The 14,276-nt window shown below is 50.0% G+C and overlaps 1 protein-coding gene across 5 annotated transcripts in view; it reads left to right on the forward strand.

The window, feature by feature from the left end:
- Ten-m (teneurin transmembrane protein Ten-m) overlaps positions 1-14,026 on the forward strand; it is a 45,831-nt gene extending 31,805 nt beyond the window's left edge. For all 5 annotated transcript variants that reach the window (XM_075688729.1, XM_075688732.1, XM_075688730.1 and 2 more), the window contains 7 exons: positions 6-241; positions 346-503; positions 922-1,963; positions 4,217-4,482; positions 5,080-5,388; positions 7,742-9,344; positions 10,618-14,026. In XM_075688729.1, coding sequence (XP_075544844.1) covers positions 6-241; positions 346-503; positions 922-1,963; positions 4,217-4,482; positions 5,080-5,388; positions 7,742-9,344; positions 10,618-11,519 — 4,516 coding nt within the window. In that variant the 3' untranslated portion in view covers positions 11,520-14,026. The remainder of the gene's footprint in view (positions 1-5; positions 242-345; positions 504-921; positions 1,964-4,216; positions 4,483-5,079; positions 5,389-7,741; positions 9,345-10,617) is intronic.
- The last annotated feature ends 250 nt before the right edge of the window (positions 14,027-14,276 follow it).

Raw genomic sequence — 14,276 nt, forward strand, 5'->3', positions numbered from 1 at the left:
TTTAGTGCCGCGCAAGTAGCCTACAGATATCACCTGGCTGTCGGCCCGGCTGATGGCAGGTTGTACCTCTCGGACCCCGAGCGGTACCAGATTCTCCAAATTGTCAGCTACAAGGACATTCCGGATGTCAAAAACAACGTGATGGTTGTTGTTGGAAACGGTGCAAAGTGCTTGCCCGGGGACAAGATGCTGTGCGGCGATGGTAGACCAGCGAGGGATGCAAAGCTCGCTTATCCAAAAGGTTAAAATCCATCGCTGTCCTCTTTTTTTATTGAAGTGCTTACTTCTCACGCTGTTTTGATGATAGCCAACATTATTTTCTCACGATTATTGCTTATCTTACAGGCATTGCCATCTCAATGCACAATGAAATTTTCATCGCCGATGGCACGAACATTCGCATGGTGGATAAGAATGGAATTATTCATACCCTCATCGGAGACCACTATCACAAGAACCATTGGAAACCAATCCCATGCACAGGAACATTCTCCCTCACACAAGTAAGTTTTGGACGTGCCGGGCAAGGGATATCCTAATTGATCACATGGTCTAAAGAAGGCGCTTATTGCCGAGAGTCATCTTTATGCATTGCCCGATGGGCTCCACTTACATAGAGCCAACCATTGTGTTTTTATTTCATCTCTGCATATTGTTGGAAAGGGAAAGTTTATCTGTGTCTAATAAGTGTTCTGCCTTATCCATGTGGCATAAAAATTTTTTAAATAGCATCGCCGTTACGTTCCAAAGGCTATAAGTATTTTCTGTACGAAGAACTTTTTCGTCTGATAGGTTTGCATATACTATGTGTAACTTCCGACTCTTTTATCTTTTCATTGCCGTAGTCTTCTAAGCTCCTTTTTTTTTATTTTCATCCACCTGCTCTTGGGTAGGACTTAGTCCTTTTCCTACTCTTCGCAGGTCAACCTTCGCTGGCCGACTGAGCTCAGCATCAACCCACTTGACAACTCCCTTCACATTCTTGACGACCACATGGTCTTGAGAGTTACGCCGGACAAGCGGATCAAAATCGTCGCCGGTCGGCCACTGCACTGTCCATCGACAGCAGGGCGAGAAAGGAGCGACTTCGCGACGGACGTGTTCCTCGAGGCCCCTCAAAGCCTCGCCTTTGGACCCAACGGGGACCTCTACATCGCCGAGTCCGACTCGCAGCTCGTCAATCGTGTGCGCGTGCTCGGAAGCGATGGCCGCATCAGCCGCTTCGCTGGCGCCGAACTCAAGTGCTCGTGCCTCGAGCTCAACTGCAAGTGCTTCGACGAAGACCACTTCCTTGCATCCACGTCCAAGCTGAGCACTATTTCGTCGATAACCGTGACCCCGGACGGAATCCTTCACATATGCGACCAGGGCAACCTCCGCGTGCGGTCGGTCACCGCGTCGCTGCCCAAGCCGAACGACCAGCACCTCTACGAAATCTACTCACCGGAGACCCAGCAGGTGTACACGTTCAACCGGCACGGCCAGCACACCTCGACGCGCAACATCCTCACGGGCAAGGTCATCTACACGTTCACGTACAACGTGAACACCTCCTTCGGAAAGCTGAACACCGTGACGGACGCCGAAGGGAACAAGATCTACATCCTTCGCGACTACAGCAACCACGTGAAGACCATCGAGAACACGCAGGGGGCCAAATGCCAGGTGGAGATGTCGCGCATGAAGTTGCTCCAGAGCTTCGTGACGCCGGACAACTTCAAGACCGTGTTCGACTACCACGGAAGCACGGGCCTGGTTCGCAGCAAAATCGACAGCTCGGGACGCTCCGTGGTGTACGCCTACGACGAGTACGGCCGTCTCACGGAGGCCATCACACCCAGCGGCCAGACCATCCGGCTGTCGTACAACCTTAGCACCAAGGGCGCCTCGGTCACCGTCACACGCGACAGCAAGGACCCGGTGTCGCTGCTTATCAAGGGCTCTGACGTCACCACTCGCATTGGTAAGGCCGCAAATCTATTCATCGCCGGGTGACTTAAAGTGACACTGAATAAACATGTGGATTGAAGCCAGATGATTCGTATAGTTATAGAATTAGGAGAAAGGTAACATTTACCGAGATCGGAGCTCCGTGTGCCATAAAAGTGCGTAAAGGAGAAAGACCTATTGGTGACGCGCACTTCTCTGCAAACGCGCAAAATTCGGAAGCACTTCTCTGTAATGTCCGTCTGTAGCAACAAGTTGCCAATCGGAATCAGTTGTTCATGGAAAAAGACAATTATGCTTAAGAGTACACGACAATCGCACAATGAAAGGCAAGGTTGACACCGTCCACATTCATACAAAAAACATGATGATGGTTTCAGGTTCGGCAGGTGTATACGGTCTCTTCCATAGAACAATTCATTTTAGCAACCTTTCTAGGCTCTTCTTTCTGATACAATACCTTGATCCAAGTAAATAACCCAAAATCTCAGACGGCAGGCAAATTCGCAGCTGCAATTTGGCCTAGTTCAGTTTTGAGTTGTGATCTCGTCAGTAAGTCACCTTTTTGATATAGAAACACTCAGGTATTTCAAATAGGCTAATCTACCACCTTAATATTACATATTGTTAACTTGTCTAATTTCTTACTGTGGTATTTCATGAGTTAAAGTAGGATTTTGTCGATTATTTGTTTGATTAGCATTAGTTTACCCCTTGCAAGTAACGGGAATTCGCGCTGTCAAGCCAGGAGCTTCTGAACGCGTTGAACGGTAGAGGATATTCATGTGAACGCTCATCACTGTTATGCGAAGTCAAAATGTATTTCACGGTGTGTGCCTTTGCAAATTTCTACAACAGGTCGCAGCTTCGCCCGAAACGCGAAGCATTGATAGCGATGTAAATGTATCAGGAGACTACGTGAAGTAAGGTTCGTACCGTTATCCCCGGTGTAAATTACAGAAAACATTTGCTCCCTAATTAACAAGTACGGCGTCACGTGAGACAGGCAAACAAGAGCTCCGGTCTCGAGGTGCGAACGCTTCGTGCTGACTCTCGCTTCACCTCGTCTCAGAAACTTGCGATTACTGGACGTCCAACACTAGGTGCACGCGTACAATGTCGCCAACCGTATCGCCTCGGCCTGAACTTTTGAACCCGCAACAGATTGCCTTCGAGATGTGCGGGTGGATCGCGTATGCGCTGAGCCGCGATGCGCAGCCACGGCTGGGCTGGATGAGGCGGCGTGCGCTCACCTGCCCACACTAACGCGCACTTGATCACGTTACCGCGCGTTGACCTCCCCCACACCTTTAGCGCGCACGCTTGGTCACGTGGCCTCAAACATTAGCCGCGCGGGAAGATAAGGCGCGTCAAGCCACCATCCTTCTCGGCTCACCCTCGGACGCTTTCCCTCGCGCCCAAAACATATGGCACGCAGGGTGCGATAAGATGTTATCGCACTTGGTTTTTGTATGAAACATCGCAGTGACGGTGACGACAAGTGCTGAAGGCGCTTTTCGCCTGGAGTACGTATATGATTGCTACCGCAATCATAAATATTTCTAAACAAAAAGTTATTCTAATCTGATAATTGTTACTAAATGAGTAATAACAACACTCCTTTATTTTTCTATGTTGCTTCACCACGTGAGGTGTTTATTTGCGATAAATATATATTTACAGGAGAAAACGCGCGTTTTTGTTGCCGTAACGTTACTTACGTTCCTAAATGTTCATCGAATGGTGAAAGGAGTTAAGTTACCGCACATAAACGTGCTCAATCACACCAGAGTATTTCTTATTCATGCCATTCTTTCTGTCATGTTCTTTGACCAAGTATCTAACCTGGCCGACGAGATTAAATAAAACATTTACAGTGTACACGTATACATATAGAAAGACGCGTACAAATTGACACAAGATAAATTCGTTAGCGGTGTTCAGCGCAAAGCACAATACGAAGAAAACTGGGATCGTAGAGTGGAAGAGATAGGAAAAGCCCCTGCATTATATCTATCTTGTCGGCCCTTTCTTAAAATGCTGATCATCCCGGCCACGGCGGGCGGCTGCATTTCGATGGGGGCGAAATGCGAAAACACCTGTGTACTTAGATTTAGGTGCACGTTAAAGAACCCCAGGTGGTCCAAATTTCCGGAGCCCCCCCCCCACCACCCCCCCCACTACCGCGCACCTCATATTAAGAAAGTGGTGCTGACACGTAAAACCCCATAATTAACTTTTTTTTTTAATGCTGATCTAATCTTTCCAGGCCTGTCAGAAGAACGGATAACTCAGACCTCGGATGGCAGCCTCCTGCTGTTATCCGAGGACGCCAGCTCACGGGACATCGAAACTGTTGCCAACCCCGTCATCACCGACCTGAGCCCTGTGTTGGGAGAGACGTTCCCGGTTCCAGCCAAGCTGCGCATCAGTCTGAGCGACGATGTGATCCAACGCTTCGAGTGGCGCTACTACCTGCGCCGCGAGGGCAAGGCGCGTCAGAAGCAGATCATGCAAGTCGGCCGCAAGTTGAAGGTTCGTGTTCGCTCAGTTGCTTCTGGGCCGGCTCTCCATTCGCGTCGTTCACCCGCTATGCCGATGCTTTTGGAAGGCACCAAAATTCATGCTACGAATGATAAAAACTCATTAGTTTTGCTACTAAACTGGTCGTCTTTACTGCCACGGACTCCGCAATTAAGAAAGCTTGCTTACTAACCAAACGCGACTACACTTCCTGACTTTAGGCTATGACTATGAGCGAGGCTCGACTTTCACCACACCAGCGCCATTTCCGTGAAAGTGCAGCCTATTTTCGCAGTAACTGCTAAGAATATCTAGTATTGTTCTCTTTTCACTCTTCTTAACTGAGGGCTTCTCAGAGCTATTTAAAATCAATAAATTTGTCTTTTTGTCACGGCGTCACGCGCTAAATTCAAGACTTTCTTTCCTTAAAGTGTTAAGCAGGAGGGTGGGTGGTATTGTAGAAAGATGAGGAATACCTAAATCCTCGTTAATACCGTGCGCTCTGCGAGTAGCGACAATTTCCACACCCGGCTGTCGAAATTTTCTCACGGCACGCGCGAGAGGTCCGAGTTTGTGACTCAGAGCCCGGTGGCTTCTTTTCCTGCGCAGGTGAACGGCGACAACTTGTTGGCGATCGAGTTCGACAGGCACCAGTACAGCGAGACGCTGTACGACCGCAATCAGCTGGCTCTGCTCACGGTTCGCTACGACTCCCTGGGACACCCGCTGAGCTGGCAGCCGACGCAGAACGTGACCTCGGTGACCCTGGAGTACGACCGATTCGGCCGCTTGATCCGCTGGGAGCGCGGGCAGCTCAGCGAGAAGTACTCGTTCGACATTCGCGGTCGCCTGGCCGACGTCCGATACGCGGACGGAAGCGGCATCATGTACAAGTACGACGATGGACCCATCAGCGTGGTGAGTGGCGCCGCCTGATTGCCAGCCGAAACGCTTTGCACAGACATATCAGTATACACCAGCAGCAAGCGTCTTCAAAGCGTTGACGCAATCGCCTAAACACCGAAGCCGCTGTCGCAGTGTTGGCTAGCTACCAAGAATCGCACAGTCAGAAACAGAAAGAGCGCACTATTGCAAACAGCGCGAGAACGGGACCAATATTAAAGGGCCCCTGAAACGGTTCGGACAAATTTTGTAGACGCGTAGGGTACAGCTTAAGTAGAACATTCGCACCACAATTTAAGTGAAGCGTTACGTATTAATGGAGCTACAAGCGATTAGAAGCTGCCCTCCTCCCTAGCCATGCTTTTCCTCCTCAACTCGTTCGCCGAGCGAGTGGGGCTAAGCTCCGCCTTCACTGGTTCAGCGTAACGATGCGACGTCACATTGTCCACTTCCGGTTGTTTTGGAGCCCGCCCCCGCCCGCGCGAGACCGCTCCGCTAGCCGCTTGGCCGTCGACCCCAAGCGAGAGCTATCGAAGCAGCGTGCGTTGGGAGCATTCTGTCGTAGCGCCGAACGTGTCTTGTATTCCGGTAACCACAGGAAAGCTGGTCATTTCGGCAAATGACTGTAGGCATAAACTCAAGCTGATGAAGGAACTTTAGCGTAGACGTACGTGAGCGGCCTGATCGGTCTGCACGGTCCATACACTTGTTGGTGCAGCGCTTAACCAGCCAAACAAAGCGCTAATATTGCTCTAACCAAGTGTAAAACATTTTAAACATTTATAAAAACAACGTGTTCATGATTACACTCCTGCGAAAAATACACACCAGCAGCAAAGAAGAATACACTTCGTTGCTGCTACTGTGTATGGTTGAGCTCTGTACCACCAGGTGGCTGCACCGTGCAGACCATTCGCATTTGCCCTTCTGCTCATCTCATGGCTCATACCGTTACGGCAAAGTCAAGCGGCCAGACTCTGTCCCCTTGCGCTTGCGTTTTCCCTAATACCGGACTCGGAAAACGCTATTGCGTTAGTAATCTTCCGGTGTAAAGTGACGGCCACAAACGCGCAAATCCTGGCGCCGATCGGATAGCGGCAGTCCGATGCGCAGCAGCCAGTTCGCTCGTACGCTGCCTTGCAGAGGGACACGATGTCGCAGCTTGACATATTGCCAGTCGCTACGTTTGCAGTCCACAAGGCAACAAAATCGAATCATAGTGCTCGCGAAAAGACTGAGACCGACTCTGACCGCGGAGCTCTCTTCAAAATGGAGTACATTGCAACACAAGCAGACGACACATGCTGTGTGCCGGAAGTGCTTAAGTGTACTGAAAAAGTATTCTTGTGTATTCTCTTTATGTTACTTTTTCATAAAAACAAATTAACTAACATTCCAACTATTACGAAGATTATTTGTTTAGCATAAAGTTGGAAAAAATATCGATCACGCGCCCTTGGCAGCCAATCGGATAGCTCGCCCCACTGACGTCGTATGGGCGATTTCGGTCATATGGGTAGGGGCGGCTTAAAATTCCGCCGAGCAGTGCGCTGCGATCGGCAGCGATGTGCATATTTAAAACCTTATAATAAATTACACGCTTTACGCGGAGCACTTAGATGTGTCAATTAATGATCAGAAGGACCTACTCTAACGACTCAATACGTTTGTAGAAAATCGTCAAAAGCGTTTCAGGGTCCCTTTAAGTAACACACACAACACGGGCGCTGTTTCGTGTATTTCTTCAATCTTAGTCCTGTTCTCGCGCGGTTTGCAGTAGTAGTATGTCTTCATAGCAACAAGCCAGGCTAACCACCCTATTGAATAAAGGGTCGGCGACCGTGGGTGTTACTGTCCATATGGCAAGATAATACCACCGCATGTATAGCATCATTCAAGAGCGAAAGTTCGCTCTTTGGAACAGCCAGATGACTTCGCTAACGTTGGGGGTGACTGAGCTTGAGTAAAGACAAGTGGCAGCACGCTCATTTGTTATATATGCCGGCGGAAGTAGCTATTAAAATGCTGCTCAGAGCAACAGTTATTTTCGGTATCAGAGCGAGGAGTACTTGTTCAGCTTGTTTAGAATAGCAGCCGAATTCACTGAGAAAATCACTGTGCACGAAGCCCCACGTAAAATAAAAACTGTTTAAGCTGATAGCATTCGAAACCATCTGCTGTGCTGAAACGAAAACGTGTTTAATAAATGTAACTTAGGCTAGGAAATACTGCTCGAATGTGAAAATCAATAATACCACAGCTACTGTGACCACTGTACTGTTCAAAACAGTATATATATACTATACTTGCTACTATACTATAATGCAATGCTTACACCGCTTCTGTTTCTTTCCATATTTGCTTTCAGCCGACGGAAATCATCCTTCCCAGTGGCAGTCGGTACATACTCCAGTACGATGTATCTGGAAGTCTCCAAGCTGTGATTACTCCAAACGGACACAAACACGAGATAGCCACGCAGACATCGATAGGATTTTACAAGCTCTTGTACCTGGCGCCGGGCGTGGGGCATCCGTACGTTCTTCACTACAATGACCGCGGGCAGGTGATGGCCAAGTTCTTTCCAAAGAACAAAGGCCGCGTCGTCTACACTTACACAGAGGAGGGAAGGCTGGAAAGCATCCTGTGCGGCCCTGAGAGAACGGACTTCTACTACCACAACAGCACGGCTCTCATCAAGAGCATCACGAAGAACGTCCCAGGGCTGGACTTCAGGGTTGACTACCGCCACCACGGGTCACTTCTCAAGGAGGAACGCCACCGCTACAACAGCCGTAGCGGATTGGACGGAGCCAAGTTCCGGTACCAGTACGACCCTCGCCTCTCATCAGTCGAGGTAGAGATCAATGGAAAGAGCACCATCACGACAAAGTACCGGTACAACAGCGAGTCCGGAACCCTCGAACAAGTTCAGCAGTTTCTCGTGCACAGGCCCAAACTGAACAGCATATTCATTCAAGACGAGGCAAGGCAGTATTCGAAGACTATCGGCACGGACACGTACGGACGGTTGGTGGTGCTCGCCATAACGCTCTGGAACAAGGAGATCTTTTCACTCAGCCTGCAATATGACAACAGGAGTAGGATCAAACACGCCCACACCAAAATAGGTAAAGACCATGCCAGCCACACCACCAATTACACCTACACTGTCGATGGCTTCTTAGAGGAAGTGTCCGGGGCGCAGTCTTGGAGATTTATCTACGACATCAATGGGAACATGAAAAGCCTCTGGGAAGGACCGCGACAGATTTCTCTGCGACACGATGACGGGGACAGACTCATCGGATACGGAGACGTCGAGCTCTACCTTGTGGACGTTCGCGGGTTCATCGTTCAGCGAGGAGAGGAGAAATTCAAGTTCAACGCGATGGGTCAACTCATACACGCTTTTGAGTTGCACCAGTACGAGGTTCAGTACGTGTACGACGCGCAGAACAGACTCACAGCGCGAAAGGACCACAGGGGAAACATCACCCAGTTCATCTACGCCGACCTTCAGCGTCCGAACGCAATCACGCACATGCATTACCCGAAAGACTCGCTCACGTTTGTGCTCATTTACGACACACTGGGTCACCTCATTTACATGCAGCAAGGCAACAACAAATTCTACGTAGCCTGCGACCACCTCGGGTCTCCCGTCGCCGTCTTCAGTTCTGAAGGAACCATCATCAAGGAGATCCAGCGAAATCCGTTTGGCAAAGTGACATACGACTCCAATCCGGAGTTCTTCCTGCCCGTCGATTTCCAGGGTGGTTTGCGAGACCCTGTGACTCAGCTCATTCACTTCGGCGGAAGGGTTTACGACGCCCTTGGTGTGCAGTGGTTGACACCAAACTGGGAAAGCATGCCGACCCTTCTTCAAAAGCCATATGACATCCACCTGTACAGATTCCACGGCAACGATCCCATCAATACTGCGCAGGCTGACGGTGGACATCTGAATGGTAAGTTTTTGAGCCATGCCTGTACAGTGTCGTCATGAACTTGTTTGTCGCGTAGCGTGACGTCGGCTTTGTACATTGTGCTCAAGTGTTGGTTTTCATGGCTTGTAACTTCCTTGAAGTGCGGTGAAAATAATCTATCACATAAATTGAAAGAAATTAGGTCGCACTTAAAGGAAATAGCTTTAGAAATGCGGTAGCAAGTTCCAAACATGGCCATATACATACCGCATTTACTCGTGTAAGGCAGGCCCTCGTGTAACGCCCGCACCCCCTTATTGTAGCGCAAAAATTTGAGAAGAAAGGCTTCGCTAAGCGTCACGCGCATACTCGCGTACGAACTAATTCCCGCAAGCCGCTACAAAATGGCACCATAGTGCGTCTCCGCGAAGTCACTGTAAATGTGTTCACAGTCGACCACCAGTGGTTGCATTTATTTGCATAGCAGTCTGAGCGCAGTTCGATGTTTCAGTGAGTAGCCATAAGTCTATTTTGCGTAAAGACCGCACGTGGTAAAAATTATAAAGAAAAATTACAGGCCTTACATGACTAAATATTCTATTCCATCAATTACCCAACGTTATTCTTACCTTCAACGATACATACAATGTCAGCATGCAGTGATCCACGAGCTAGTCTAAAAAACGTTATTGTCATTCTACCGTCGTTTCGGTACCTGCAGTTATTTCTTTCCATGAAACCAAAAAGCTTTTCTTGTGTCTGTTCGTTGCACAGTGGTATATAATAAACTGAAACGGTTACTCTTGAAGCAAAGACGATTGAGGAACGCTGTTTCTAGTTGGGCAAGATACTCTGGGAAAATTACCATGCCGGAATACAGTTACACTACATACATACTCATCTCATCTGAAGCCTAACAAACTGTTGCGTGAGGTTGAATTAACGGGCTACTAAAGTCACTAGAATTGCACTGTGTGCAAACGCGCATCGTAAAGGGAGCTTCATGCAGGAAGCACATGGGTCAGAACGCTAATTCACACTTGTAGCGTTTCACGTGTTTGCATTAATTCTGCTTAGCACTGCCAGGTGTGGTTCGCAGTTAGCACAGTTGGTAGAACATCACCGCTGTCTGATGGCGACCCCCGCTTGATCCGCAGGACAAAGATGAATCCCTCCTGAGCTGCAAAGTTTTGTTTGCGAGGCATTGCATCGTTTCTTTACTTTTTGTTTCCCTTGTAGCACTGCGCTTTTATCGAAACTAATTTGGCTCATCCGTTGTGCCTGGTGAATAACCTCGTTTTCATTACCTTGCCAGACTTGCCAGCCTGGATGGCGGCCCTGGGCTACGACATGCGACGAGTGCTGGTAGCGCCGCAGACCCGGTGCCCGCCAGACACGCGTGTCGGAGCGCCCGTTCCCGAGGCCGTGCCGGTCATCTCCGGCCTCAGCTGCATGGCCGACATCGTGCAGGCCGAGTTCTACCGCTTCTCTACCGTTCCCAAGACGGCAGTGAAGCTGGACAGCAGCAGCTTCCAGCGGCACATCAACTCGCGCGTCTCCAACCTGCCGTCCGTGCTGGGCGACGGCATCCTGCTTTCGCGAGGCGACGCGCACCGCGCCGCCGTGCACGTCGTGAGCGAATCGAGCCCCATCCTACGCGACGTCATGGTCGCCATCTTCAACGACACCCTGGTGGTGGACATCCACTTCTCGCTGCACGGCCAAGACTCATTCTTCTTCGTCCAGCCTCAGTTGTCCAAGGCCGATGAGGACTGGGTCCAGCTGGGCCGCCTGGGAACCATGTTCAACATCACGAAGCACGTCGTCGAGAGCGAGGGCGTCGGAGGCCCCCGAGGCCAAGTCGACATCCGCATGCACAGCACCAGCGTCGTGCTCAACATCCGCTACGGCACGTCCCTGCAGGAGGAGCGCCACCGGCTGATGCGGCACGCCCGCCGACGCGCCGTGGACGACGCCTGGACCCAGGAGTTGGAGCTCGTCAGGAACGGCCACAAGGGCTCCAACGACTGGACCAAAGGCGAGCGCGAAGAGCTCATGGCCACGGGAATGGTGGCGCGGTACTTCGGCACGGACGTGCACGACATCGAGAAGTACCCGGAGCTGGCCGACGACCCGAGCAACGTGGCCTTCCGCAAGGAGAACTCGAGGAAACGCAGGGGCAAGACGCGCCGAGCCCGGCTTAAGGCGGACGCCTAGGGTCGCCGCCAACCGTATTCCTATTCTTTAGCGAAGGCATAGGTCTCTATTTTCAATTCTCTTCTCGGCCGGTGCGCAGCGAGCGAAGCCGTCGAAATCAGCGCCAGCTTGTGCACGCCACGAGAGAGACACGGAAGATGGGAAAAGGAAACGTTGTTCAAGAGCTTTGCCGCTCTTCTGCGTGAACCACTCGCGAGAGTGTGACTGAAGGAAATACTCTTTTGTTATTGTTTCTTGTGTTCTGAAAAAAAAAAAAAAAACAGGTGCGCAGGCAGCATCTGGCGTTGTCACTACTAGTCCACCGATTTTTCTCGGCGTGTATTCTTTTTTTTTTTTTTTAACCCTTTGTTGGCTTTTGTGCATTCACTTTGGCCGAAGCGCTCATGAAATGTTCGTACTCAGCTGTCATGATGCATTCTTATTATAACTAATGTAAAGAGCCTGCATGTGATCCCACATGACAAGCTCTCACTTGTTTCCAATGACGTGCAATTTTTCTTTGTAATATATTATACATGTATGTATACATACGTTATTACTTTCATCCCACAGCAGGCTCATAGCATTCAACTGCCATCCTTCTTCGACCTGTTTCCATGCTCAATTGCAGTTTTATTTTGCCGAGCTTCACAAAGAAACAAAAAGGTGGCGACGTCTTAACGCGATGGGCATTTTTTTGTAAAAATGAGCCACATCAGACTTTTTGTACATACGAGAGAAAAAAAAAAAGGCCATATGTCCTCGACCCAGTCCATAAAAGAACAAGGTGTCGTTTCGTTTTCTGTGTCAGAACGCTGCGATTCGCTGTTGCGAATCGCAAAACAAACTCTCGGTCCATTTTCAGGGTATTCCGTGCCCTAGACCTGGTGTGTCCGCTGGACAACACGAGACAAGGACACGCTGTACATTTCCTTCCTACGTGGTTTTGTCGATGTCAAACTACGTGAGCTCTCCACCTTTCTCGAGTGGTTAAGTGTTTCGGACGGGCGTGAATGACACTTCTGACGGTGCTTTTCGGGATCTCGGTGGGTTCACTCGTTTTCTGTGTGCATGTGTTGGTTGGGTTTCCTTCCGGCGGCTCCTCTGCTGGCCCCGCAAAGCCGGCAAGCGGCGGTGTGACCGTGCAGTGAGCGATGTGCGTACCTAAATGTGCTGCTTTTTTGTTGGTTTGTGACATGAAGTGCCTTATATGAGAGCGTCCCTTGATTTGTCCTCTGTACACTGTACCTATTCTCCCCAAATTTGTGCCCCACCACCCCTTACCTGGAGGTCTCCGTATCCTAAGCTGTCTTTTCGGCTCCTAGTTCTGGTTCGTGTTTACCGACATATGCGTGCCCTCTGTTACCGTCTCGATGTAGTATCGCTCCGCATCCGCCTCTAAGTGTTGACAGAGCTTTATGTACGTCGACGTGGTTCGAGCTCCAAGCCTTGTATGAACGGTCCACACGGTGATCCACTCTTTCCAGTCAGTCAGTGTCGCCACAAGCGATGGAAAGCGCTTTACTCCCCTAGTTTTCTCTCTGTAGCTCACTGCAGGCTCTAAATGTCCAACGATTGGTGCCAGTCTGACACAAAAAAAAGCAATCAACAGAAGTACTCTCCTCTCGATCGAGAAAAGAAAATAAATTTTCGCGAGGCTGTTGGAACATGCAAATCACTGAGGACAGTTCATCACTGCTGAGAAGGAGAAATGACTTTCGGTGCAGGAGCATTCAGCGGCGTAGCCTCCTCGGCCCAGGTCACTGTCTTAAGAGAGCAAAGTGATCACCGTTTGACAGACCATATATATATATGTGTGTGTGTACGTATCGGCACTGCAGTGCGGCTGACAGTCGTGAGAACAATCTCTGAGCGCCTTTACTCCGGAAGCTCGAGCGTGATTATTCGTATAGGGGAAGACAAACGCTCCTTGGGGAGAAGGCACATAGCTGCGGCAGAAATCAGCATCCCGGTTGTGGAACATGTTGTCGCTTAGAGGTGCCAAAAGCCGCGGTCTCTCGATCGACGAGAAGGGCGCGCCATTGGATCCAGTTCTTGTTGACGTGTGCGTGCGTGTGTGTGTGCGCGTGACAGTGGGTGCGTGCGCGGTTGCTTGTTTGTGTGTGTGTGTGTTCACGAGGCGTCTCTACTTCTGGCGCAAACTACTGTGCCCCTGGAAAGCGGGAAACAGAGCCACAAAAGAAAGAAAGAACAGAGAATACGTACCATGCCACCACGCTTGTCGGTCGATGTCTCCTCGATGTGTGCTGCTGCTGTTGCTGCGCGCTGTCTCGTATTTCGACGTCCTGAAAACAAGGGACCCCACGCCGACATATCGCGCATGCGCGGCGGTGCGGCGGGCGCCCGAACGTGTACATAAAACTGACATATGAGACCGTGTGTGGCATCTATATTCCGTGTGATAACACGCTGTGGGAGATGGCATGACTGTGAAAAAGAGTCGCGATGAGATTATTGAGATTTGTACTTAATCTATACTCGTAAAAGAATAAAAATGTTTACATACTCAGAAACTGTTTGTATTTACTTAGTTCCTGCAAATGCAAAAGAGGCATTTCCCATGCACTGTGGAAATCATTGTTATACAGACTCTTTTCACCGCGCTCCCGTGGGCGCCGCCATTTTGATCACGTGGTGAGGCGTTCACTGCTTGCCTCAGCCAGCTTCCATTGCCTCGGCGCAGAAAGCCGTTGTTTCAGAGGCTGTCGTCAACAGTGAGTGGGTGAACGACACGAACCTTTGGCTAATGCTTTAGAG

The sequence above is a fragment of the Dermacentor variabilis genome, chromosome 4 (assembly GCF_050947875.1).
Source record: "Dermacentor variabilis isolate Ectoservices chromosome 4, ASM5094787v1, whole genome shotgun sequence".
Taxonomy (NCBI): Eukaryota; Metazoa; Arthropoda; class Arachnida; order Ixodida; family Ixodidae; genus Dermacentor; species Dermacentor variabilis.